We start from the raw sequence: 25,027 nt of genomic DNA, 5'->3' as shown, positions 1-25,027 counted from the left end.
TAAAATTTTTTTTTAGTGTTTCTTTGATACTGTATGTTTTTTCCTTCAAATTTGTCTTTGGGTATGCACAATTTTATAATTTAATGATATTTTAAGTATTAGTATTAATATACTATGTTAACTCGAATGTGTTAACTCATTTTATAATTATGATCCTCCTCTATAATAAATATAAATCACTGTATGAATTATTCAGTGTTCAAAAGTAATTCCTTCCAAAAAAAGTAGATTCTTTGTACTATCTCATTTTGTAAGAACAAAGCTAGGAACTGCTTATTTTAATAATTAAGGAACGCGAACAAATTAATTTTAATGAGAAACATTTACAATTCTTTAAATTTTAATGTATTTAGGTGTTATAATTAAAAATGTATTTTTATTTCTACTATTAATAATGGTTTTTGCATTAAATACTGACTGCCATAATTATATACCTGTATTATATCTCCATTATGTTATGGCTATTTTGTAATTAATTTTAGAAAAAATCAACTTGTTTTTACAAACAGAATTACAAACATTTAGTTAAAAAAAGTATTTTCTTAATATTTAAATTATGAAACCTCTTTAATTATGTTTATTTTATATTTAATTGAATTAATAATAACAAAACTTAATATTCATGAGTATTTAGTTATATAATAGTATAATATATTATATCGTTTATAATTACTTATTAATTTGTGTTTAATAATTATTTTTCTGTTGAGTATTGTTATATTTAATGAATTAATAAGAACCTAAATTACTCATATAATTTCAGAATAAAGTATTTAAAGTATGAATAACATAAATATACAAATTGAAGCTGAGAAACTACACTTTGCTGATGAATGTATTGAAAATGTTCCTGAAGCAGATGAAGTAGATTTATTGAGAGGACAACCTTGTCATGAATCACCTGAACATGTAATTGAATTTAATATTATTTACTAACTTTTACTTTAAGACAAAACCCAATTTAAACAAAATTTTAATTTAAGAGTTATTATTATTAAAGAGTAGACTTTAAGGTTTTTAAAAACTTTAAAGATCATTTAAAGTAGAATTTTTTTACTAAAATTTGGAGATGTATATAAATTATTTTAAAAATTCATCTAATATTAAAATATATATATAAATACCATTACAATAAATAAAAGCACTATAATGCATATAAATATCAAAAAAATAAACCATAATGATTAATAGATTAATAAAAATATAAAAAAAGGGCATTTATAAAATAATTTAAAAATTATATTTATACTCTAATATTATAATAATTGGATTTTTATTTTTAATTTAAGTGAACCGGTGAAATAATATTTAGTTTCGATGAGAAGTTGACCTGTTTATTATTTTTTGTCTGTACTATTTATTCTTAACTCTCACTTGACTGATTTCAATGATCAATACGTCAAAATAACCCTATTTTATCTAGTTAGTTAAACTTATAGCACCAATTAATGGAAAAAATTCGATGATTTTAGAAATTTCAAATATATATTTTACTGAATAAAATTTTTGCGCTGGTTTCATATTTATAGTTAGATATTTTCCATCATCTCAAATTGATGAGACAATTGATAATTAGTAAAAAAATTATTTACTTATAATATTATTATATAATAATAAAAAAAAATTATTTTTATACATTATTGATTTTAGATTTAATATGATAACAGATATCTATGCAAAATTTTGAACAAATTGTCATGTTTAACCTATTTTAACTTTAAGCTCTTTGATTTTAATATAAGTTTTTCATGCGTGTAACAAAATATACACTACTTTAATATTTTTATAATTTCTCTGCAAAAATTATTAAATATCAGTTTTATACTAAATTTGATTACTATAATAAGTATTTATTCATGTATATTACTCATAATTCTAAAAACTAGTATTCGGTATATAATTTGGGACATAGTAGTTGAAGTTGATTTTGGATCCACCAATTTCTTAAAATTAAACACTATTACAAGTTTGCATCAAAGCATTTTTTTTATAGTGATTTTTATTGCTATCAGATATCGTATATATTTGTCCAAACTATGCTGCCTCTCTACTATATTGTGATTCCACTATGCTGTCGTTTTCTCAAAATATTTCACATAACTAAAAAAATCTTAAATACATAATAAAAAAACCCAGCACAGTGAGTCGCAGAACAGTGGGGACGTGGCATAGTTGGGCCCAGTATAGATTTAATCTGACAGTGATTAAAATCACTATCATTAGAAATACTTCGATACAAATCTGTAGATAGTGTTTAATTCTATGAAATTGGTGGATAATTACAAAAGCAAAATGAACTCCTATTTTCTTATTTATAACATGATTAGTAATTATTAGATTCATAAATATAATATATAATTATATAATGACCAATTTTTTTATTATATATTATATGACTTATAATAAATTGTTTTCAAATTATTATTGATTTTTAATATGTTAAAAGTAATTACTTTTAATCTATTTTTTTTTACCAATAAAGACATAAACATAACTAAGGGGTATTGATTTTTTTAAATTCGCTTTTAGGGTTCATTAAGGGCCACTACAGTCTTCTTATATTAAGGAAAGTTTCTTGACGTTTATATTCCAGAATGGTTGGTTTATCCATCACCGGATAGAGAGAAAATAAAATTTTATTATTATTTTTAAGATACATTTTGTGTTGAAAATAGTATTTACAAATACTCAAATTATAGCTGATATATTGATAATGTAGTAAAAATTTAGAAATATTCTAAATTTGACATTTAGAATCAGAAACAAAAAAAAGTGGCAATAATAATAAAAAAATTAGCATAATCAATTCACTGCCTAATTTTTGTCAAACTTTTTATCTAATTGTATTATTTCTATACTGTTTAAATAAAATAAATTTGAATTTTTTATGTATCAAGAAAAATTGGTCTTCATGGATACTAAATCAGTCTACAGTATTTGCAACTAATACATTAAATACAGTTGACTATTTAGGTGAATCCTTAGCGAATTTTTTCGGCATCACTACTCCTAAATATCAGTATGAAATAAATTATCATAATAATATTTTACATCAGGTAAGTTATATTTATTTTACAGTCCTATAAATTAATACAATGTTTAGTATCATGTAGTATTAGGTAAAAAAAAAATAGACAAAGGGGTAATTTGTAGATTTTTTTTATTATATTCTATTTATATTTAACATCTCTCTGAAAAGCAATGCTAGAGTGGGCTAAAACCTACATATCCCAGCTAAACAGTATCAAACACTTGTAATTATGCTCCGAGATACATTTAAATTTAAAATTTAAAATTTTAATACAATATAATACTTATAGTTATTAGAAATTTTTTTTTTTTTAATATTTAAGTAAACAAGAATAAAAATACATATCACATTCAAAAATATCCCCCATATATTTTTGATAATTGTTCTTACACCTTCCGATTCCTCTCTCATCACAACATGACCAAACCATATTTTAGTTTTTTTCATCTTATTGACGATTGACGTTACACCTATACTCCCTCTTATATGTTTATTCCTTATCTTATCTTTTCTAGTTACTCTACTCATCCATCTAAGCATTCTCATCTCTGCTACATTCATTCTCTGTTCTACTTTCTTGTCAACCACCCAACACTGAACCATATATCATAACTGGTCTCACTACAGTCTTATAGAACTTACCTTTTAGCAGCATTAGAATATTTTTATCACATAACACACCAGACACTTATCTACACTTTAACCACATGCACTTAATCATGTGTTTTACTTCCTCGTCAATACCACTGTTCTTTTGCAAGACTTATCCTAAATTTTCTACCTTTCCAATCACGCACTCACCTATTGCCACTGATCTCATTTGACCTACCTCGTGTTCTTCTTTGTCAAACTCGTACTCTACATACTCTGTCTTACTCCTACTTATTCTTAAACCCTTTTCTTCAAGAGCTGATCTCTACACTTATAGTCTTCAATTAATTTCCTCCTATTAACACTATATTGTCAGCAAAAAACATGCTCCACATCACCTGTCCTTGTATTTCTCTAGTAATTTCATCTATTACTATGGAGAATAAATAAGGGCTTAAAGCAGAACCATGGTGCACTCCTACTCTTATCCGAAAACCTTTTGTTACTTCTCTTACACTTTTTACCCCAGTACAAGTGCCATCATACACATTATCTATTACATTAATGTACCTTTTTGGGATACCTTTTCTCATTAATGTCCACTTTAAAACTTTACATAGCTTTTTCTTCTTTTCCCTATAATTTTCTATTAGTTGTCTTATACAAAATATTATAAAACACTACATTAGGCTTTTTTTCATTAAACTCTTGAATTACTTTGTTTTATTACTATTTGTTTTAAAGTTTAATAGTATAAAAATAAATGAATGAAGTGTTTTTTTTAGATCAATACCAATCATATAAGTATATTAAGTAAAAAGTTTGCTGGACATAAAAAAATCTACCAAAACTTTTTTTTATTTATCTACCCCTATGGTCTATAAAATTTTAATAATACAAAAAATAATTATAAATATTTATGAATGTGAAAAACTTTCTTAGAATAACTTTCTTTGAACAAAATAATATTTGAGTGTTTTATAATTGATTTCAACCATTGTCATATTTACTACTCTGGATCTAATAATGCATGTCCATCACCGAGTCGAGTATCAACTACACTGTTTTTTTTATTTTAGATATTACTATCATAACTCTCGTAAACTATTTTTAAATGTTCTTTTATATTAAATTAATTTTGAATGAAAAATATTTATTTTGAACTATCTTAATTCATATTTTATACAGATAAATAACGAAAAAATTGCTGATGAAGAAAGTATGAAAGGATGGAATACTCAAAATCAAGAATGTGTTACTGTTACAGAACCTCACTAAATCTGTAGATTGAATCAATCATCTTAGTGATATAGATATCAATTACAATTGTTAAAATCTTTTTATCATATAATTTTACATTTATTTGGAGTTTAAATACTAAATGACTACTATTATTATTCTTAATTTACATTTATATTAAATATTGTATACATTGTAGTATAATTTGCATATTAATAAAACTAAAACTAAAATATAATAAACTCAACATACCTAATTAATTAATTTATAATCATTTATAGCTAGTACAATATTTTATAGTCAACATGGTCTTGTTTTTAGCTTTAATTTAGATGATATGATATATTTAAAAAACAACTTAAATCACGAAATTGAAAATAATAAGTTCAATATATTTCTTATGAATAGATGCATCATTTTAAAAAAATGTTTAAAAGCTCAATAAATTAAAAAAATTTTGAAAAGTTTTACAAGAATATATTTATATAAGAAAAACATGTATCCTATGTCTCACAAAGTGTTATTTTACAATAATTACTCTAAGTATTTAATTGGTTATATGTTATAGTTTTGCAGGTTAAATTTATCAACCAGTTGAATCTTGGTTGATAAAATTGATAAAAAAGTATTGCATCATCACAGTTAATGCCAATAAAAAAAAATTATAAATGAAATTTAAAACCGAATTCATTTAAAAATGTTAATTAAGAATACTTGGCTAAATTTGGACGGAACCACTTAATATACAATATAATAAATTATTTATTTTATACAACACAACTTATATATGTGACATTACGTTGAGTTTATTGTTGGTTGCATATTTTGTTGGTTATGAGAACTAATATGATTGAGCACATTTTTTGGTTTCGATGCGAGTGTGAGAAGGTATTAATTTTACTATGATGCGTTTTATTTTTTGTGCCTGTTACCCACTTTTTCTCAGCTCTCAACGCACTCATTTCTTTCAACGATACATCAAAAGATCACAAATCGAATTACTCTCAAAAATTGAAAAAATTTCTCTCGTTCCCCGTAAATGGGGGAAACCTCCAAAAAAATTACATATCAGTAATTTTCGACATTTTAAAATTTTTTTTACTTAAAAATGCCATAACTTATTGAAAAATGTATGGATCATACATTTTTATAATACAATAATTGGATAATACAATTTTTTTTTAATAGATATATTAAGTCCTATAATTTGTTAATTTTTTTTTTAAATCTGACCGTTTCTCTTTACAAAGGGAGTTCAAAACTTAAAAATGCGTATAGAAAATAAAACTTTTTAACTTATTTTTAATTAAAATATATTTATTGATTATTCATACATAACCTAATAATCAAACACAAATATTTTTTATAGTAATTAGAAGGATGTTGTTATTATTATTTAGGCTATATGCGAAATTCTAATTACATATTTGAAATAGGCGCGAAAACGGGTTTAAGAAGAAGTGTTTCTTATGATACAGTAGAAGTCCGATAATCCGGCATCCAACAGTAGAACAAACTTTTTTGTATTTGCATACTGTATTTTTAGTTTAATTATTAACGTAATTGTTCTTATAGCAAAGCCTACACGAAAAGGAAAGGGCACCGCCCGATAGACCGGCACAGAGCCGTTCCCGAACGTGCCGGATTATCGGACTTCTACTGTAGTGATTTTAATGAGTTGTCAGATATCATCTATACTGGACTCAACTATGCCACGTTCCTACTGTGTTGGGTTTTTATTTTTCCATCTTATTATTGAATCGCTAAAATAACTTTGTTTAAACCCTAAAAAATTCATAAATATAAAATGTAACTACAAATTTTTTTTTTTGTTCATTTACTGTGGGCAGAATGATATTTTTTGAATGATTATATTTTCATTGTACTAAAAAAAATAGTAGGAAGAATGCCTTTTTATGTTAAGATATTATTTAAAAAAATTAATCAATTTTAAAAAGTATTGTATTACTCTTTTAAATTTATCAATATCAAACTCTGGCAAAGAGAGTTCCTTAATGAGACTTCTTTTAGAATACTAATTAATTTTTGTCTAGCCATATGGTGGTACAATCAGCATAGACAAAGTTACAAATATGTGATTTTAAAATAAATAATGTTCTTTAGAAATTGTTAAGAGCATTACACTAAATTTATTATATAAAAAAAAAATTGTTTTCATTTTGAATATAATAAGAATGAAAAATTCATTTTTAACAAAATTTTGGTCTAAAATTTTATTTTTTACTTCAATTAATTTTAAATACATTTATAAATATTATCTTAGTTTTATCATAATAAATTAACAAGAATTTATAAATATATTTTCATTTTAATTCGTATTACATACATTTATAAATAACTAACAAAATAATTAGGTGATAAAAAACATAATTTAAAAAATAATATAGATTTTTGGAATATTTTATTTAAATTTTTTACATTACTTAATTATCATTCCGTTCAAGGAAATCTAATATTTGCTTTGTAATGAAATTGGTAGCTTTTTGTGAATGTGGAATGAGAAATCTAAAAAAAATATAAATATTCGAGTAATTAATTTAATGCAGTCTTGTAGATTTTGCTTTAAGTATTGGCAACCTTGAAATATTTAAATGTAGAAATATATTTAACAAAAAAAAAAAACAAAATTTATTGTTTTATCTGTACATTTGTACCACTTTTTCTCAGCTCTTACAACATTACCCTAAAAAATTGAAAAAATTTCCCTCGTTCCCCTTAAATGGGGAAATCTATAAAAAAATTACAATTCAATTGTTTTAATTAAAACTGCCATAATTTTTTGAAAAATGTATGAATCAATACAATTTTTTTTAAATGATACATGAGATAATTTCCTATCATTTTGTATATTTTTTTTGATAAATCTGACCCTTTATCTGCCCACAGGGGGTTTCAAAATGACAACTTTTCACAAAAAATTAACTTTTGAATGTGTACCGGAAATACTGACACTTTTATATGTATCTTAAATTAAAGCTTATATAATATACTTTATTATGGAAAAAAAAATTTTGTCTTCATGGTGAAAGTGGTTACTATATGCTATATTTGTGTTAAAATTTTCGATTTTGTATTTTATATTATTTTAAAATACCTTACTATTTTGTAATTAAAGATATTACTCTCAAAAATTGAAAATATTACTACTTGATCAATTAAAAAGTTACTTAGCCCACATTTTCTATATAGACAATTAAAATTATACATTTTTAATGTTTTTAAAGTATTTATTAAGTTTGATATGATTATAGATTTCAACTACAAAATTAAATAATTTTTCTTTGTAATATATTAATTTTTTTAATTTATTTGTTTGTTACTAACAGTATAATATTCCAATTTTTTTGGTAACATGTTGTTACATAAATTATAAATCTAAAAAAAAATTATTTTTATTTTCACCTGAATTTAACAAAAATTTTTTATAATTATAATCAAATTTTATAATACACTTTCTGAGTAGATTTGTTTAACAACATTTTGATTGGTTTTTTTAATTAAAGTAAATCATTAAAATTAATTATGTTCTGAAGATTTCAATTCTAGAATATTTTTAAACATCAAAAATTACATAGAAATGAATACTATGATTTCTATTTAAGTGATCTATTACAATAAAAATGCAAAACAAATCGAACTTTCTAATCTTTTCTGATAAATTTACAGTATAGAATAATTATACAATTTTCTGACTTCATATTAATCTTAACAATACTATTTTTTACTATTAATGTAAATTTCAAACGTAAGTTATGGTAACAAATTTAACTTTTTTTTATTATAAATTTTCAAAAACTAAATTTAAAATACTAAAAAAATAAGTTAAAAATGATTGTAATAATGATTATTTTTAAAATATTAAAAATCAAAATGTGTTATGATTTAAAAACAATTTTTTTGTGTTTTTAATTATTTTATTATCGTAATAAACAATTTCAAAAAAAATATTAATAATTTCTCTGTAACTCTTGATGGTTAAATAGATGATACAATTGAAATATTCAGAACTATAATGAATATAGTCTTTATAGTTATATTCAATAGTTTTTAACTAATTAGTAATAATATCAAAAATTATTGGTGATGGAAAACATATAATTACTGATTTTAAATTATTAATTATTAATTGAATAATAAAAGTATATTTTTGACTCTGATGAAAATTGTTTGCAGACCATTTATTCATAATTAACAACAAATTATTATCTAAAAAGTTCTGTGTCAAGCCTTTCAATTTTAATACACGTTTAGCATAAAAATAATAACTACTTTATAATTTTTTATAAATTCTCCAAAAAATGACAATACTTAATTATTATATGTCAATTTCATACTACGTTGAATTGCTTTAATAGATATTTATTCATAAATTATACTTATAAATCAACTACTAATTAGAAATAATGATAGAAATAAGAGTTAATTATGCTTTTAGAATAATCAACCAATTTCTTAAAATTAAAGACTATCTACAGATTTGTATCAAAGCGTTTTATTATGATAGTGATTTTAATCACTGTCAAATATCATTTATACTGGACCCAACTATATCATGTCACCACTGTGCCACGACCCCATTGTGCTACCATTTTTTTTCTTCTTAAAACTACCATCATTTTTTCAAGAATTAAGTATTTCAAATAAAAACAAAAATTGTTTTTACGCTTTCATGGCTTATTTGGGATGAAAGGAAATTCCTGAAGAAGAGGTGTCTTAACCATACATTAATAAGACAGGTGGATAGTCTATTGCTAGAGAAATAGAGAATCTTGAACTTGAAACAATATATATCAGATACTGCTGCTTTACATAATCAATCAGTTCTTCAAAAAATCAATTCTATTGGATATTATTATAAAATATTTAAAAATACCTGTCAGAATCTTGATTTGGATCTCCATACTCAAAAATAATTAAATCAGGTCTTTTTTTTCGACATTTTATATTCATGATTGTTCCTAAAGATCGATTTACCACAGATTTTATTTTATTTGAATCTTTTTCATCTACTTCTACTATTATCATATGATTGTCAGTCAAAAGTAATTTTCTGAAAAGCCATATATATACATTAATATATGTAAATTTAATAACTAAGAATCAAACCATTTGTTTGTTACTAAGCTCCGTAGGTAAAGCTATTTTTAATGATTATATAATAAAAATTAGAGTAGTTTACAAACTTTACCTTTGATAATGCATGTATAATATTAATTATTTAATTATTTATGTTATAATTATTGATCATCAAATAAAATATAGTTTATAATATTAACTATAATTATTTTATTACAATAAATAAAAAAAATTACTCTATTATCAATTTTGAAAACTATCTAATTCAATTTATAAGACATTCAAAATCAAACTTTCTTAAGCAGAATCACTATTACTGAGTTTAAAAAATTAAAATTTAGATGTATACTACCACCCATTTTTTTGTTATATAATAATTTTTTCATAAAAAATGTATAGATAAAAATTTAATCTATTTTTATAATTCATATATAGTATCAAGTTTATTGTAGCAAAATATTACTATTTTAGGAATAATTTTTTTAGAAATTGCAAAAAAAAAAATTTTTATATAATTTTTAATATAATAAATTAGTTAATGACTGAATTTTCAAAAAAAAAGAATGTGTTGCTAGCAAAACAAATGTTTGTAGTATTAATCCTAAAAATTTCATTTAATAATCCATTAAAAAAAATAGCAGTGTTAAAAATACAACTAATAAGTAATACCAAAAGATTCATAGTTACACATCAAAACTATAATTAAAAAACTGTATTTTTCTAGTTAGAAAAATTTTCAATAATTTTTTTTCTTTTTGAGCATTGTAATAAATTAAATTATACCTTATATAAAACTATGATATAATTAATATTTAAAGAAAAATTGTATAGAAATACCCTGGAACTAATTTTCCTTCATTTTTAATATTGTGACAGTCAAATGATGCCATAATATTGGATTTGTTCAGTAACAATGACAAATTGTTGCTACTATTTATGTCATCCAAATCATCTGAAATAAAAAATAAGGTTTCATAAATAATAGTTTGCATTTTAAGTGCTAAGTCTTGAATATTTTGAAATCTAAATTAAGTTTACTAATATATGTAGTTTTCAATATAACTGTAAGTGCAAATGTTTGGTATTTACACTTTAACTTTATTTTTTTTTTTCTAGAGGAATTAGCCTTTCATTAGTCGAAGCCGATCTGAGAGATCGTGAAAGCTTAGTTTGCTTTTACACATGGAAACGGCTAAAGCCATGAGTCTCCCTTCCACGTTACCTTCTTCAATCTTCAGGAGAAGGGATTTAATGCGCTTTAGTCAACATTAAAAATAATTGTTTTAATTACATAACTTTTAAAAATAATTGTTGGAAATAATTTTTTGATAACTATCTTGAATTTTATTGATATTTTTAAATAATATAATTTGTAAAAACAGGCCTGTGTTAACAAATTATTGTATGTCAATGCTAATAAGACTAATTTAATTAAAATATCAAGTGCATCTTTGTATTTTTTTAAGAAAGCAATAATTTTTTTTAATATTAACTATCACTTTTATTATATCCTAGTAACTTAGTTAAGTTTTCACTATCAGAATTTGTATACAATAAATTGTGTATGAATGTTGATAAAATAATTCAACATAGTCATTTTTGTTAAAAATCAACCTAATACAATTTTTGCACAAGGCCATCAATATTATTTTGGTATCTTATAATTCATTTTATTTATTTTTTTTGTCATAATAAGTTATTACAGATTTTCTGGTCGAACATTATTACTTGTATAGCACAAACTAATTATTTATACCATCAGAATCTTGATGATTATCTTCCTCGTCAATAGAAAATACTGGAGCCATATTTCTATACATTTTGCTCTTTTCATTAGTTGATTTTTCATTTTTAACGCTTGCACTATTACTTGACAAAAAATCCAAAAACTTTCCTTTAACTTCAACTGATTTTGATTTCATGACCACACTAAAAAATATTAACATTAATATACCTAATTCTTAGTTTTCTATCAGAGTTAACAAATTTTTTATAGATAAAAAATGTTTTATCAATATGTAATGTTACTATATACATTTAGTATATAGCACACACTTCAAACTTGTTTTGGAATATGCAGATATGCATATCATTTTGAACACAATAACTTTAAAAATCTCAAAAATTATATATTAGCTAATATCTTAATTTATTTTACACAACATTTTTATTTAAAATCAAATATAAGTAACAAGTTAACAATGTTGATATAGTGTCAGTCTTTGCTATAACAATTTTGAGTTGGACCCATAGATATCATAGCAATGTGTTGTCATAAATAATTTAGTAAGATAATATGTAGAGCTATGATGTTTAATTGAAATATAAATACAATATTTTTATATTGTTATTTGAAAATGCTAGCTAGACTCAGGAATTTTAAAATGTTAATAGATTGGGTCAGTTTAAGATAAAATGAACATTAACCGTCATGTTTTTTTTATTTACCTGAGTTTAGAAAATAATTCATTTGTAACGTTAGTCTGGGATGTTCGTTCTTTAGCTAAATTTGAGAAAGCTAAGCACTGTTCACACCTTTTACGATCATGGTCGCTTAATCCATCAATATTATTTTGTTCAAAATAATCATGGAGAGCTTAAAATAAGATAATTTTCAGATTTTATTTCAGTAACCAAATTTTTAATTTAAAAATAATAATACCTTGATAGCCACCAATTAACATAGAAACATACAAAGAATGTTTTTGTAAAAATGCTGAAACAACCATATGAGTATTCTGATTTCCATCTAAACTACTTCCACCGCCTGCAAAACACCAATGTTCACTTCCACTAGAACATCCTTCCACAAAACTTTGCTTTTGACAAGATAATAATCCTTCAACGGCAGTCCAAAAAGATGTAGGGTTTTCTAAAAGCTATAAAGATAACAAATTCAGTATTTCTCATAATAAATCACATATCCTTATTAACATAAAAGACTCTTACAGCACTTTTTGTTACTCACTAATACTAACACACGTGCACGCGTTAATTTTAGTTGTGGTTGAATAATTCAAAATTTTACTTTTAAACAAATATTTTGTAAGGAAAATATGCAAATATAATGAATGAATTGAGTAACAATATATATGCATAATTATTTTTATTAATTATTATGTCCACAGCAATAGCATAGTCAAGAGTAGTCTAAAGACTCATTAAGGGGCTATAACCCCTTATTGACCTTTGACGGTAGTAAGTGTAAGTAATGAGGAAAAAAATTGTCCTTTTCTAGCAATTTAACTTTGCTACAGGCTCATAGTTATAAAATTAAACAAGAATGAATAGTTTATGATTATCCCAACTTTAATTGTAAAGGTGCAAGCATTGGCATAAATTAAGGGGTCTTAGTTTCTTAAACCCCTAAAACTTAAAAACAGGGAAATTATCTCCTTCAATACCAAATTTAAGAAGTATTAATTTTACCATTTTTATGTCTGTGATTATTGTATTTCATATAGTTATATGAATATATATAGATGTATGTCACAAAGATATTTTTACTTGAAAACTATACAAATAACATAAAATACCATATTTTTTTTTATTAAAAAGAAATTATAAGATAGCCATTTTGTAGAGTAGATTTTAACAAAACATATCTTATTAACTGGCCTAGCTGTGCCACAAATCTCATGTGCCTTTGGAGCATGAGCCTCTTTGGGCCATCCTCGTAAGTAGGTCACTGATTCCGATTGGAGTACACAGCNGGCCTAGTTTACAAATCTCATGTGCCTTTGGAGCATGAGCCTCTTTGGGCCATCCTCGTAAGTAGGTCACTGATTCCGATTGGAGTACACAGCTACACTGTAACACGATAAGTATTTTGCAGGAAAACTATTACATCAGAATCAGTACAACAAAAATAAATTAAAAGTTTAATTATTAAAATCAAGAAAATTCAAAATGAGAAAATAGTAAAATATATAGGATATAAGGTTGACATTTTTTACTGAGATATTCCCCTTGGATGTATTCAGAAATTATTTTAGGAAGGTATTAATTTTTTTTGCACAATGAAAAACATGCTATAAATTTTTTTTACTAAAAATCAAAGTAATGATAAAAAAAAAGGTTATTAGAGCCATATTTCTTAAAAGTCACCTAAAAAAAAAATGGATTATTTTAATATCCCATATATAAAAATTTATTGGATATTAAAACTATGTGGGTGGTTTTAAAAAAAAAGACTCGAACACGAGCTTTTTTTTCTCAGATAAAAGGAAAATACCTTAGGTAATTTAAAAAAAAAGTTATTTTGTTTTGTTAATTTTTAAAAAGTTATAGTAGTTTTAAGAAAAAAAGTTCAAAACTACTTAAATACTAATTAAAATAAAACAATTTTTTTTCAAAATTATTTTTTTTGAAGAAGTATAGTGTTCAATGAAAAATCAATAATTCTATATATTCTAATTGAAAATTATTAAAAAGTAGAAAAAACTATTACTATTTATAGTGAAAAATGTTTGAATATTAGTTATTTTACTTTACTCAAAACAAAATATCTTTTGCATTCTTTATATTTTTAATTAAAAAAAATCTATATATCTGGTCATTTTTTAGTAAATTAGGAAATAATAAGAAAATATGTTGATATTGATCTAAAGCAAAATTAAATTAAAAATTAACTCTAAAAATAAATGCCAATTTTGTTTTTTTGTTTTTCCTTAAATGATGGTTATAATTGTGCATTTGAGCTCAAAATTTTGAGTTACTATAAGAAACAATATACCTTTTACTAGTAATCTTATCTATTCTGTGATTATATCATAGACACAAATACAATTTTACCCAGTTGATACTAATAGTAAAAACATAAATATTGCACAACAATTTATTGATAAGTACAAATCAAAAGCTGCGAATAGTTGTTTAGAATACCTATTTTTACAATTCTGCGTCATTATGATTCCAAATTAGATCAATATAATTTTATATAGTTACAAAAAAATATATACAAATCATGTAAGAGATATTTTGGTTTGTGCAAAATAAAATAAATTGTATTAAAAAAACGGTTTAGCATAAATAATATCAATAGATATACATAGTAAACAATGTTTCTACCCTTTTTAGTAAATTTTCAAGCCCTCTGAGGTATATGAAGAGGTTAAAGTAAAATGCTAAAAATTGACTAAAATTCCAAGTACCCAACATCAAATTTCTTAAGTTCGTCATATAAAGATCACTCTAATCTTTGTTAACTTGTACTTTTAAAATATTTATTGTATAATCCTTATAAAAAAAGCATCACTTATTCACATAAAAATAATTTTCACTGATTTCACTCAAGAATGTATTTTAGGGAAAATACATCAATTTGTTTTTGGCATAAAAATCATCAAAAGCATATTTATTAAACATATATTATTTAAAAATCAATTACATTATTATACTAGCTAACACTGACTTTGATATTATATCTGATTTTCAATGAAATTTTGTTACTAATTCTTAATCTGTCTTCAGATTTAGTTTTTGAAATAATTGCTTATTTCGAAATCGACGACAAAATTTCATTAAGAAACAGCTTTAATATACAGGCACCAAAAATTTTTTCGATTTTTGCTCAATATAAATGTAAAGTGTCAATGTAAATGTTAATTCTAATTTTCATAATCAATATACAGATCAGATATGTGTATAGATACACATCATTAGGTGCAATTTATAGTTATTAAAAAAAAACTTACCAAAGTACTATCAAGTGGAAATGCTATAGGTAAATGACCAGCATTATACTGCTCAGCTGGTCGACAATCCATGACAAAAAATTTAAGACTATTTGATTCTGATTTATTAATATGAGATAATAAATCTGTTACACTAATAGGAAGGCATAACATTTGCGAAATATCATTACTTAATTGATTGGAATCAAATATATAACCAGCTACATCCTAAAAAGAATTGTTCAACAATTTTAAATAATTTTTTTATTGTTTTAAACAATTTTTTTTCTCATAAAAACATTTTTTGTATATTTTCGTTTTGGAAATACATAAAAATTCAATGTTTTCCATCTAAAATAACTCTATCTTCCTCATTTAAATTGCACAAATAAAAATAATAATAATAAAAGAAAGATTTTAAAGCTTTAACAAATATTCCTCTTGTAATGTTGAAAAATCAAACAAATTCTTTTTTTAATATTTTCTAAACATTTAAGAATAAAATTAAATATATTCTTAATATATTTATATACAAAAATAAAATATATAATAATGCATACCCATATATATACTGTTGCTCACAAAGATTTCACAACCTTACCTCAATTATACTCAAATTTCAAAATATTCTAAAGACAAAAATGAAATCGATCAATTCTAACTTCAAGTTCGACTTGTATAAAAAATCTTTAAGTCTTCTATAGAATAATACAACCCGCAGGAGAATTCATAAGGATCACTAGCTTAACAATTCCAATTAACTCAGTGGGGGTGGCGACACATACCACTGTTCTTAGTCAGTTATGACTTTGGTTAGTTGGAATCAGTTGATCTGGACAGGCATACCTGTTTACTCACAGAAAATAGGCCCCATACCCAGTCATGCCAAGTGAAAAGGTTGCTAACTAGTCATAAGGTAGTTAGCTGTAAGGTAAAGTGACAAATGGGATCCTCTATACCACCTGGCACACAACAGAGAATAAGCTTTATAAAAGTATCCAGCTCTGCTGTGATAGACCTTTATTTATCAACTACTCGTGGGAACTATATGTATAATAATATAAAATAACAAATTTAGGACGAGCAAGGATTTTATGGATAACCTGTTGAAAAAAGAGCGTTAATTAATGGCTCTTCGTAGAAAAAATCACTGAAATTGAAAATCTCAATGTGAACAATGAAACATTCAGTGAATCATCTACTAACATAGAAATTATGTCAACAGATGAAAACCAGAAATCACAAGACCAACTGGGAACAGTTGCTGGAATGATCGAAGATTTTAAACTTAAGCCTAAGAAACTTTGTGTCAGTCAGAGATGCAAGTTGAAGAGGAACCACAAAAACAGAGGCAAAGAAGGACCAATTGAAAAGATAAGATAGGGGAACCAATGATTTGGAAAAGTGGCACTTGTCCTTGTGGGCTATCTTACTAATAAATTTATTACTAAACAAGGAAAACTCATAGAGTATTGTGTTCGAGACTTAATACTATCAGGCACTAATGAAACCGATGTACCAAAGTTTGAAAACACTAGGCTCCTTCATAGAGCACTTGTGATTAGTGCAGTTTAAGAGATGTCTCTTAAGTGCCTAACTGAAAATGTCAACAAAATAAACCCTTGTGATGGTGCTGAGATCCAAATGGAGATTTATAATTTAATCAGGTATAAATGGATAGTCACTCACATACCAGGACTACCCAGAAATTCTAAGAAAATCTTGGAAAACTTGAGAAAACAGAAGCTAGGACTGAGCAAAGTCTATTCCTAAGAGTGGATGAGAAAAGTATGATCATGATGGAGGAACTCAAACACAGTCTATATTTTAGAATGAGGAGAGTTTGTTTCACTGACTATGTTACCAAGCTAATGACACCTCAGAATGGAAGAAATCAATTTTTCAAAAATCTGGGAAGACAAAGGCTGAAAAATTCCCCTAGAAAAAGAAGGCAAGAAACAGGTGAAAAATAAACTGACTCATTATACTCCCTACTCGAAAGCAAAAGGAGGAAGTGAGTCACATAAATGTAAGGGATCCAGGAATCTGTCATCCTCAACAACAGCTGGAACTAAGGGGAGCTCTTTTAAGAACCTGAAAGAAAGCGTGGTATACACACCTAGAGAATGATAACGGGATCACCCATAGGAGAGGTTATGTAATACTGGGACTGTAAATGAGATTTGTATCACACCCTAACTAGCGTGTATTTTTAAATATTAGCATCCGTTTTTCTGAAAGTGTGACAACATAATACAATTCACGCAGATAAATTAGCATCACAGTAAAGGAGCCAGTAGTGTATTGCTAAGGACCCTAACTTATAATTCTGTATGGAGCCTTGGTCTGGTCGACCAAAACAACACTTATTACAGCTAAAAAAGAACTTTATTCAAAGGTTGTAAAGAACACATTCAAAGAATAGTTTTGCAATCTATATGATATAATTGCTGTATCCATTACCGGATTAATAAGAATCACACCAACAGTGGCATTGATCACACTAATTGGACTACCTCCATTATATCTAGAGGTTAAAGCTCAAGCCAAATCTACAGCACTAAGACTCCACAAGAATTACTAGCTAAGTTCAAGGAAATTACTTTAGCATTGGTACCAAGACACAGCGGTGTGACTGGTAATGAAAAAGCACTTTCTACAGAGGAAAGGTGCAGAAAACATCTATGTTGGACAAGAACCAGTTGTGGAACTCACGAATACCTCAAAGTACTGCCCAAACCTCTTGTAGAAAACAACACAGGGAAATCTTTACATAATGGGAGTGACAGAATCACTACTGTGCTGGAAGCGTGGAACAAAAGATTCCACATTATGTGTGACTGTGATACCTAAATACATTATGATCTTAACATTTGGGAAAATTTATTCTCAAAGAGATACTTAATTTTGTTAGAAAGACAGGAATCTTTGAATATATATAGATGTAGCCTAGTTAGATGTCTTTTATATAGTCTTAGGTATTCATCAATTATTTAAATTATATTATTATTAACTCATAATTATACTTATTTTCTATATGTATGTTTAAAGTTTTAAATATTTTTTAAAAAGTGAAAAAGTTCAATTTAAAAAAAAAATATGTCAAATGAAAGGGATATATATAAAATATTTATGAAAAAAAATTGTATTCAAAAAAATTATAGTAATATAAATTCAAAAATCTAGAATTTTAACAGAATAATAGTACATTTTTGAATACGGTAGCTATTTTTGTCATAAAGACAATTCCAGAGGTCAATTATTTTATTTAAATAAAATATATTACATAAGCATTAATTATATATATATGTGTCAGTATTTCTAGAATATTTCAAAAGTTAAGTTAAAAAAATTGCCATGTCAAATTTTCAAAAAAATATATCAAATGATAGGTAAAAATACCTAAGGTATCTACATATACATAAGGTATATTAACATTTTTTAAAATGTTATGGCAGTTTTAAGGGAAAAAGTTTTAAAAATGTCGAAAATTAACAATATTTAAAATTGTAATTTATAGGAAATTTCAGGATATTCTCTTATAAATTAATTCATAATATTATCACTAAATATTTGTTGTTGAAGCTGAGAAGTATTCATTATACCATGATGTATATTTTTTATGTCTGTTGCCACTTTTTCTAAGCTTTTCACAAGATTTCTTTCAAAAATTCATTAAAAAATCACAAATCGTATCTAGTTGAAGACATTGTACTTAAATTTGAAAAAAATTTCAAATAAATGGGGAAAATCTCAACAAAATTACAATTTTTAAAATCGTAAAATTTTGACATTTTTTCTCTTAAAACAGTCATAATTTTATGAAAAATGAACATACTAAAATAATTTTTTTTTTAATAGAAATCCTAGAAATTTTCCTTTTATTTGATATCATTTTTTTGAAATTCTGACCTGGTACCTACACACAGAGAAGGTTCAAAATAGAAACTTTTTCACAAAGTCAATTTTTTCAACTAAACTTTTGAAATTGTCCTGGAAATACTGTGTTCTTTAAACATATGTTAAATTAAAACTTATATTACATACTATAAATTAAAAAAAAAAATTTGTCTCGATGACTTATCTTCCACATAGAAATAGCTGCCATAGTTAAAAATATGCTATTTTTGAGTTAAATTTTCGATTTAAAATTTTTTCAATTTTAAATTGCTGTAACTTTTAAAAAATGTGTGGATCAACGCAAATTTTTGTTTCTAAATACTTTATATATACCCCTTTCTTCCGACATACTTTTTCTTTAAAATCCGACAGTTTCTCCTTATACAGGGGACATTTAAAACTTGAAACATACATAAAAAATTTAGACCTTTTTCAATTTAATTTTTGTTTATGTTTCAGAAATATTGCATCCTTTAAATATATGTTAAATTAATAATTTATTCATTTATTATACTTATATATCATAAAACTTGTAATGAGGATATAAATAAGGAAATAGGAGTTCATTATACTTTCGGAATAATCTACTAATTTTTTAAAATTAAACACTATCTACAGATTTGCATCGAAGCATTTTTTATAATCGTTATTTTAATCACTGTCAGATATCATCTATATTTGTCCCAACTATGACACGTCCAAACTGTGCTACCGTTTTTAATATAATTCAATGAATGCCAAATAAATCAACAAGTTTAATCTTAAATATATAACCTTAAAAAATTTAAATAATTACTTTTTTAAAAGATGATGGTGTTTTATTGTCATAATATTCGGCTAATGTCCAAAAATCATGAATATCTTCTATACTCAACTGAGATGGTAAATTTTTTAGCAATTGAATTAATTCAAGTTTCGGTTGATGTTTTAAAGAAAATACATAATCTCTAAAAAAATATTAACATTTTTACATAAAATCTATAAACAGATTTTAGAGTTGACACAATTTTTTAGTATTTTATATTTCTCTGACTACCCAATTCTTCTCTAAAAGTTCTATTTTTAAATTTATGTTATATTTTTTTAAAAAACATCCACAAAGCTATCATTGTTTACACAAATTGTTTAAATTATAAAAAAAATTAATAGATCTATTTGATTAAAATATATTTTACTGACCCAATAAAAATGTGCTGTGAAGGTAAACAAAATGATTGATAAAATTATTTTTATTTAGTCTAAATTTATAAAATTCAACAATATTATATCAATAAATGTGCTTTAACACAATAATTTTAGAAATTATTAAACATTTTTCATTTAATTTTGACATCAGATGTTAATCAGAGGTTAAAAAAAATGAATAAATAATGTTTTTTTATTTGGAAACACAGAATATTTTTGAGTTACAAAATTTATCATTATACTTTATTAAAAAATAATTACCTTGCATTTATTATAAAAACTAGAGCCAAAAAAAATATAAAGAATTTATCTTTTTTGGCAAAATATAAATCCCAAATTGTTAAAATAACATCTAAAGAACACATTTCTGCAAAAAGCGTCTGAACCTATTATAAAACAACAATTAAAAATCAGTTCACACTAAATTATATCTCTAGAAAATATAAAATATAAGTAACATTAAATATATTGAAATAAATTCAGCAATAAAAAGGTAGTTTACACACAATTTTATTAGTTATTTAATTTTTTAGGCTAGATATTGCGGTGTACCACAGGGAAGTGCTTAAAGACCGATCCTTTTTATAATAGACACAACTATCATTTGTAATATGGTAATTGATGGAAACATTGTTACTTATGTTGATGACACATGATTAAGTTTAAAATAAAGTGTTATTAGAATTAAATAAAATTTCAATTATGTAGCAAAAAAAAATATGTATCTCTAAAAATTATGTATGTAATTTATTTATAACTTTGTCAGTCTATATTTAATGGATTTAATTTTTAGTGAAGAGGTTCAATTGTAAAATTAATAAATATTTTTAATTATTAAAAAAACAACAAAATAGTGTTATACATATTTGCTTAAACAAGAAAAGCCTAAACAGATCAAATTGTAATGAACTTGTTGTTATTCCTATAAATTTGCTATATAAATGTTTTTTTATTATGATTTGTTAGGAAAATTTACATTGAAAACTTCAGTGGATAAAAAAACTTTTAATTTTTTCTCAAAAATTTTTAGACTAACGTACAACAAATTTCCAATAAAAACAAAGAAATTATCCTTACCAAAGGTGTTATTAATTTTAAAAATGTACTGAATGAAACATAATTTAATGATCTTTTAGAAATTGTTTAGTTCTAAAGTAATTACATCTACATAAATTTATATTCAGTTTAAGGATCTTTAATTAAATATTAAAATTGTTATAATTATATATATATATTGTATCTTACTAAATAGTAAGGTATGATAGAAGTATTTTTATCATAAGCTATAAGATTTCAGGAAGTAGAAAAAATAATATTGTAATAATTCTGTCTAAATTAAATTAAATAAAAAAGAAAAATATTAATATACATGTAGATATTTAATCTTATAATACATATTTCTTGTATAACAACTACTCAACATTATATTACAGGTTGCTTAATTATCATTGACAACTCAATTTTTCTTAAAATATTACATTATTGATATTTTTTTAATAAGCATATAGAGTGGCACAGATCTAACTTAAAACTATAAGTATTCTGAGAGTTTAATGCAAAATCAAAAATATTAACTTTAGTCACAAATTATATTATTATTATTTAATATTACTATACAGTTAAATATATTTTCCTTCCTTACCAATTTCTTTTTATATAACAATAAAAAAGTTTTCTATATTTTTGAAAAGCATTAAGTTTTCTAATTTTTCCCATTCAGATTAGAATAAAGGATTACAGAATTTAATCTAACCTCGCACATAAGTTCAAAAAATTCTATTATAAATTGAAATTTTAAACTTAATTTTGTTTTTTTCTTTTTTTTTAATACATTTTAATATTATCAATAAAATAACAATTAAATAAATCTAAGTGCTGAATATTTTGAGAATTGTAGAATAAATTTCTAAACTTAATAGAAATTAAAGTTTATACTTTTATAAAACATACAAAAATAAACTAAAAAAATTATAACTAAATATTTAAAAAAATATATTCTTAATTTTATATTGATTTTAAGAAAAATTGAGAAATCAATTATTTGGTATAATACTTAAACAAAACATACCCATATTTCACTATAAAGCTCTGGTCCCAGCTTTAAAGAGTCCAATAAATTACATAATTCTGGATCATGGTATAACAACAAAATTCTCAACAAGTGATAACAATCTTTATGTTTTGCAATATATTCTCTTCCTATAGCTCGAAACATAGAATATACATCAATACGGGGTAATTTCAATGATATTATAGGCCGTAGTAATGAAGGCCATCTATTGGATGAATCATATATATCTAAGTTTTGAATTTTACATGTTGTTATCAGTATAACTTCAGTGTCAGATAACAAACTTAACTTTTCTTCTTCATCCTCTATTTCTAAAGATGCTTTTCACAATAATAATTAAACTTACTATTAATTTAAAATTTGATAAAGGTTATTAAAAAAAATGAATAAGTCTATTTTACTAGGCAGTTATTATTTGTTTTTTAAACATGTGTTTTACTGTTTTTTTTTTCAAAACTGATTGAAAAAATGAGTGGAAATAAATGGTTTAAAAGTTAAAGAATCGTACAGTTGTCAATTTGGTTAAAAAGAAAAATATATACATTAAAAAATGATTGAATATTACAGATTTTCTATAAGATAAAAATAAAAACCGAGTACATTGCAGAAACAGACTTTCTTTTTTATTATAACTTAATAAAATAAAATGAAAAACAAATTCAAAAAGTTTAACCCAATTACAATATATTTAAAGTCTTTGAACTGGAAAATACAGAGACTAAACTATCTGAACTTAAAAGAAACGGAATAATATGATTATGATAATTAATAGAAATTGTTATTAAAAATTAACTAAAAGAAATTTTTTTTTTTTTTAATTTTTGGCTTATGATAGATTAAACAAGTATAGTTATAATCAACTTAACGTTAACCACTCTATTAATTTTCTTGACCCTGAAACTGGAGCAGATTCAAATACGATAGAAAACACATGATGTTATGCCAAAATATGTTTTTGAAAAATTGCAAACAATAGAACATCATAGAATTTTTAAAAATATGGACATATTATACAATTTAAAAAACACTGAGATAGAGTTTAGTGACAAAGAAAATGATGAGAAAAAATTTAAATTACCTAAATTATACTAAAAAATAAAATAAAAAGGAAAGTTAATAAAAATTAACTACTAACCTACAAAGCAAACTGATTCGTATGCCCATTGAATATGGTTATAAACGTTGTAAATTATCATAATTTATAAAGAACATTTCGCATCTATTATTTAAATGGATAAACCAAATATATTACAATAATTATAAATTCAGAAAAAAAAGCCACTCATTGATAATGACTATTTCCAATTAAAATTAGGTGACAAAATAATAACTAGAAAAATGCTATAACTTTTAAATCACTTAATTTTACAAAAAAATGTTTGTACACTTTATTAATCTACAATAAAAAAGGTAAAGTAGACTTATACCAAAAAAATTATTTACCAATTAATTTTTGACTGTCTTCTTTCAATTGTTCTACATTTCTTATAACAGGTCTTTCATCAAATAATGTTTGAATAGTATCATCTTCAAAAGTCAATAACTCTCTCCAAGTTTGTCCATGGCAATCATTTGTTAAAGCATTAAGATCATCCGATTCATTACTAATGGGAGATAATTCTTGTCCTTCAACTAGAGCTTTTTCCAAATCTTTTATCCTACAAAAGAATATAGACAGATATATCATTTATTATAATTCTAATAAATTAACATAAAATATGAAACACATACCAATGTTCATCATCATTAGACATTGCAACTAAAATTTGTACTAACACTGAAATACTGAGTAATAATATAGATGTTATTAGTTTTGTTTAATTATTTAATTATATTCATTTCTTAAAAAACATTAAATGTATTTTTGAATGTTTAATATCGAATTTCAAATAAAAATATAGTTTTCATTAAAAAAGTTAAAATTAAAACTAGGATTTAAATCATTATTTACTTTCAAAAAATGAATCAATAAGCTGAAAATAAGGTTCTAGTTATCTAAAAATTGTAAATATTATGATTACTTCGATATTATGATTAAAATCAAAAATATTATTACCTATATTAAAATACTCATTTATAACTTGTTCCATAAATCAATAAATAAATAGGTACTCATCCTATTTATTTTATCTAATTGACAGATAAGTGGCAATAAAAGTTTTAAATGGTTTATCTTTAATCATATAACTACTACTGAGAGTTTAAATAACAAAATAAATGTATTCCCAGTTTAAAGAA

The 25,027-nt window shown here is 24.0% G+C and overlaps 2 protein-coding genes across 6 annotated transcripts; one reads left to right on the top strand and one right to left on the bottom strand.

Annotated features, from left to right (window-relative positions):
- Positions 1–762: 762 nt before the first annotated feature.
- LOC126903685 (TBC1 domain family member 23) lies at positions 763–25,027 on the bottom strand. Of its 5 annotated transcripts, XM_050682070.1 has the most exons (15): positions 24,846–25,025; positions 24,741–24,784; positions 24,521–24,574; positions 24,233–24,447; positions 22,787–23,109; positions 20,980–21,104; positions 20,330–20,480; positions 15,655–15,861; positions 12,621–12,837; positions 12,407–12,554; positions 11,715–11,887; positions 10,796–10,910; positions 9,756–9,932; positions 5,114–7,387; positions 763–901 (listed from the first exon to the last, which is right to left on the bottom strand). In XM_050682070.1, the coding sequence occupies exons 3-14, from the start codon at positions 24,541–24,543 to the stop codon at positions 7,306–7,308; spliced, it is 1,956 nt and encodes a 651-aa protein (XP_050538027.1). In that variant the 5' UTR covers positions 24,544–24,574; positions 24,741–24,784; positions 24,846–25,025; the 3' UTR covers positions 763–901; positions 5,114–7,305. The 5 variants fall into 5 exon arrangements, with proteins under 5 accessions (XP_050538027.1, XP_050538046.1, XP_050538019.1 ...); XM_050682089.1 differs by lacking the exon at positions 24,741–24,784 and having other exon boundaries at positions 22,787–22,917; positions 24,846–25,026; XM_050682062.1 differs by lacking the exon at positions 24,741–24,784.
- LOC126903825 (protein FAM177A1-like) lies at positions 765–5,117 on the top strand. Its single transcript, XM_050682331.1, has 3 exons — positions 765–909; positions 2,898–3,056; positions 4,811–5,117. The coding sequence occupies exons 1-3, from the start codon at positions 781–783 to the stop codon at positions 4,898–4,900; spliced, it is 378 nt and encodes a 125-aa protein (XP_050538288.1). The 5' UTR covers positions 765–780; the 3' UTR covers positions 4,901–5,117.

This window comes from Daktulosphaira vitifoliae, unplaced genomic scaffold, assembly GCF_025091365.1.
Source record: "Daktulosphaira vitifoliae isolate Bord-2020 unplaced genomic scaffold, ASM2509136v1 Scaffold_1, whole genome shotgun sequence".
NCBI classification, from domain to species: Eukaryota; Metazoa; Arthropoda; class Insecta; order Hemiptera; family Phylloxeridae; genus Daktulosphaira; species Daktulosphaira vitifoliae.
This window is presented reverse-complemented; position numbering and strand designations above follow the sequence as displayed.

Coding starts and splice junctions, on each gene's coding strand:
- LOC126903825 (XM_050682331.1), top strand. CDS start 781: ATGAATAACATAAATATACAAATTGAAGCTGAGAAACTACACTTTGCT. Junction 910..2,897: donor GTCATGAATCACCTGAACAT/GTAATTGAATTT, acceptor TTATGTATCAAG/AAAAATTGGTCTTCATGGAT. Junction 3,057..4,810: donor ATAATAATATTTTACATCAG/GTAAGTTATATT, acceptor TATTTTATACAG/ATAAATAACGAAAAAATTGC.
- LOC126903685 (XM_050682070.1), bottom strand. CDS start 24,543: ATGTCTAATGATGATGAACATTG. Junction 23,110..24,232: donor AGACAGTCAAAAATTAATTG/GTAAATAATTTT, acceptor TATTGTGAAAAG/CATCTTTAGAAATAGAGGAT. Junction 11,888..12,406: donor GAATTATTTTCTAAACTCAG/GTAAATAAAAAA, acceptor AATATTTTTTAG/TGTGGTCATGAAATCAAAAT.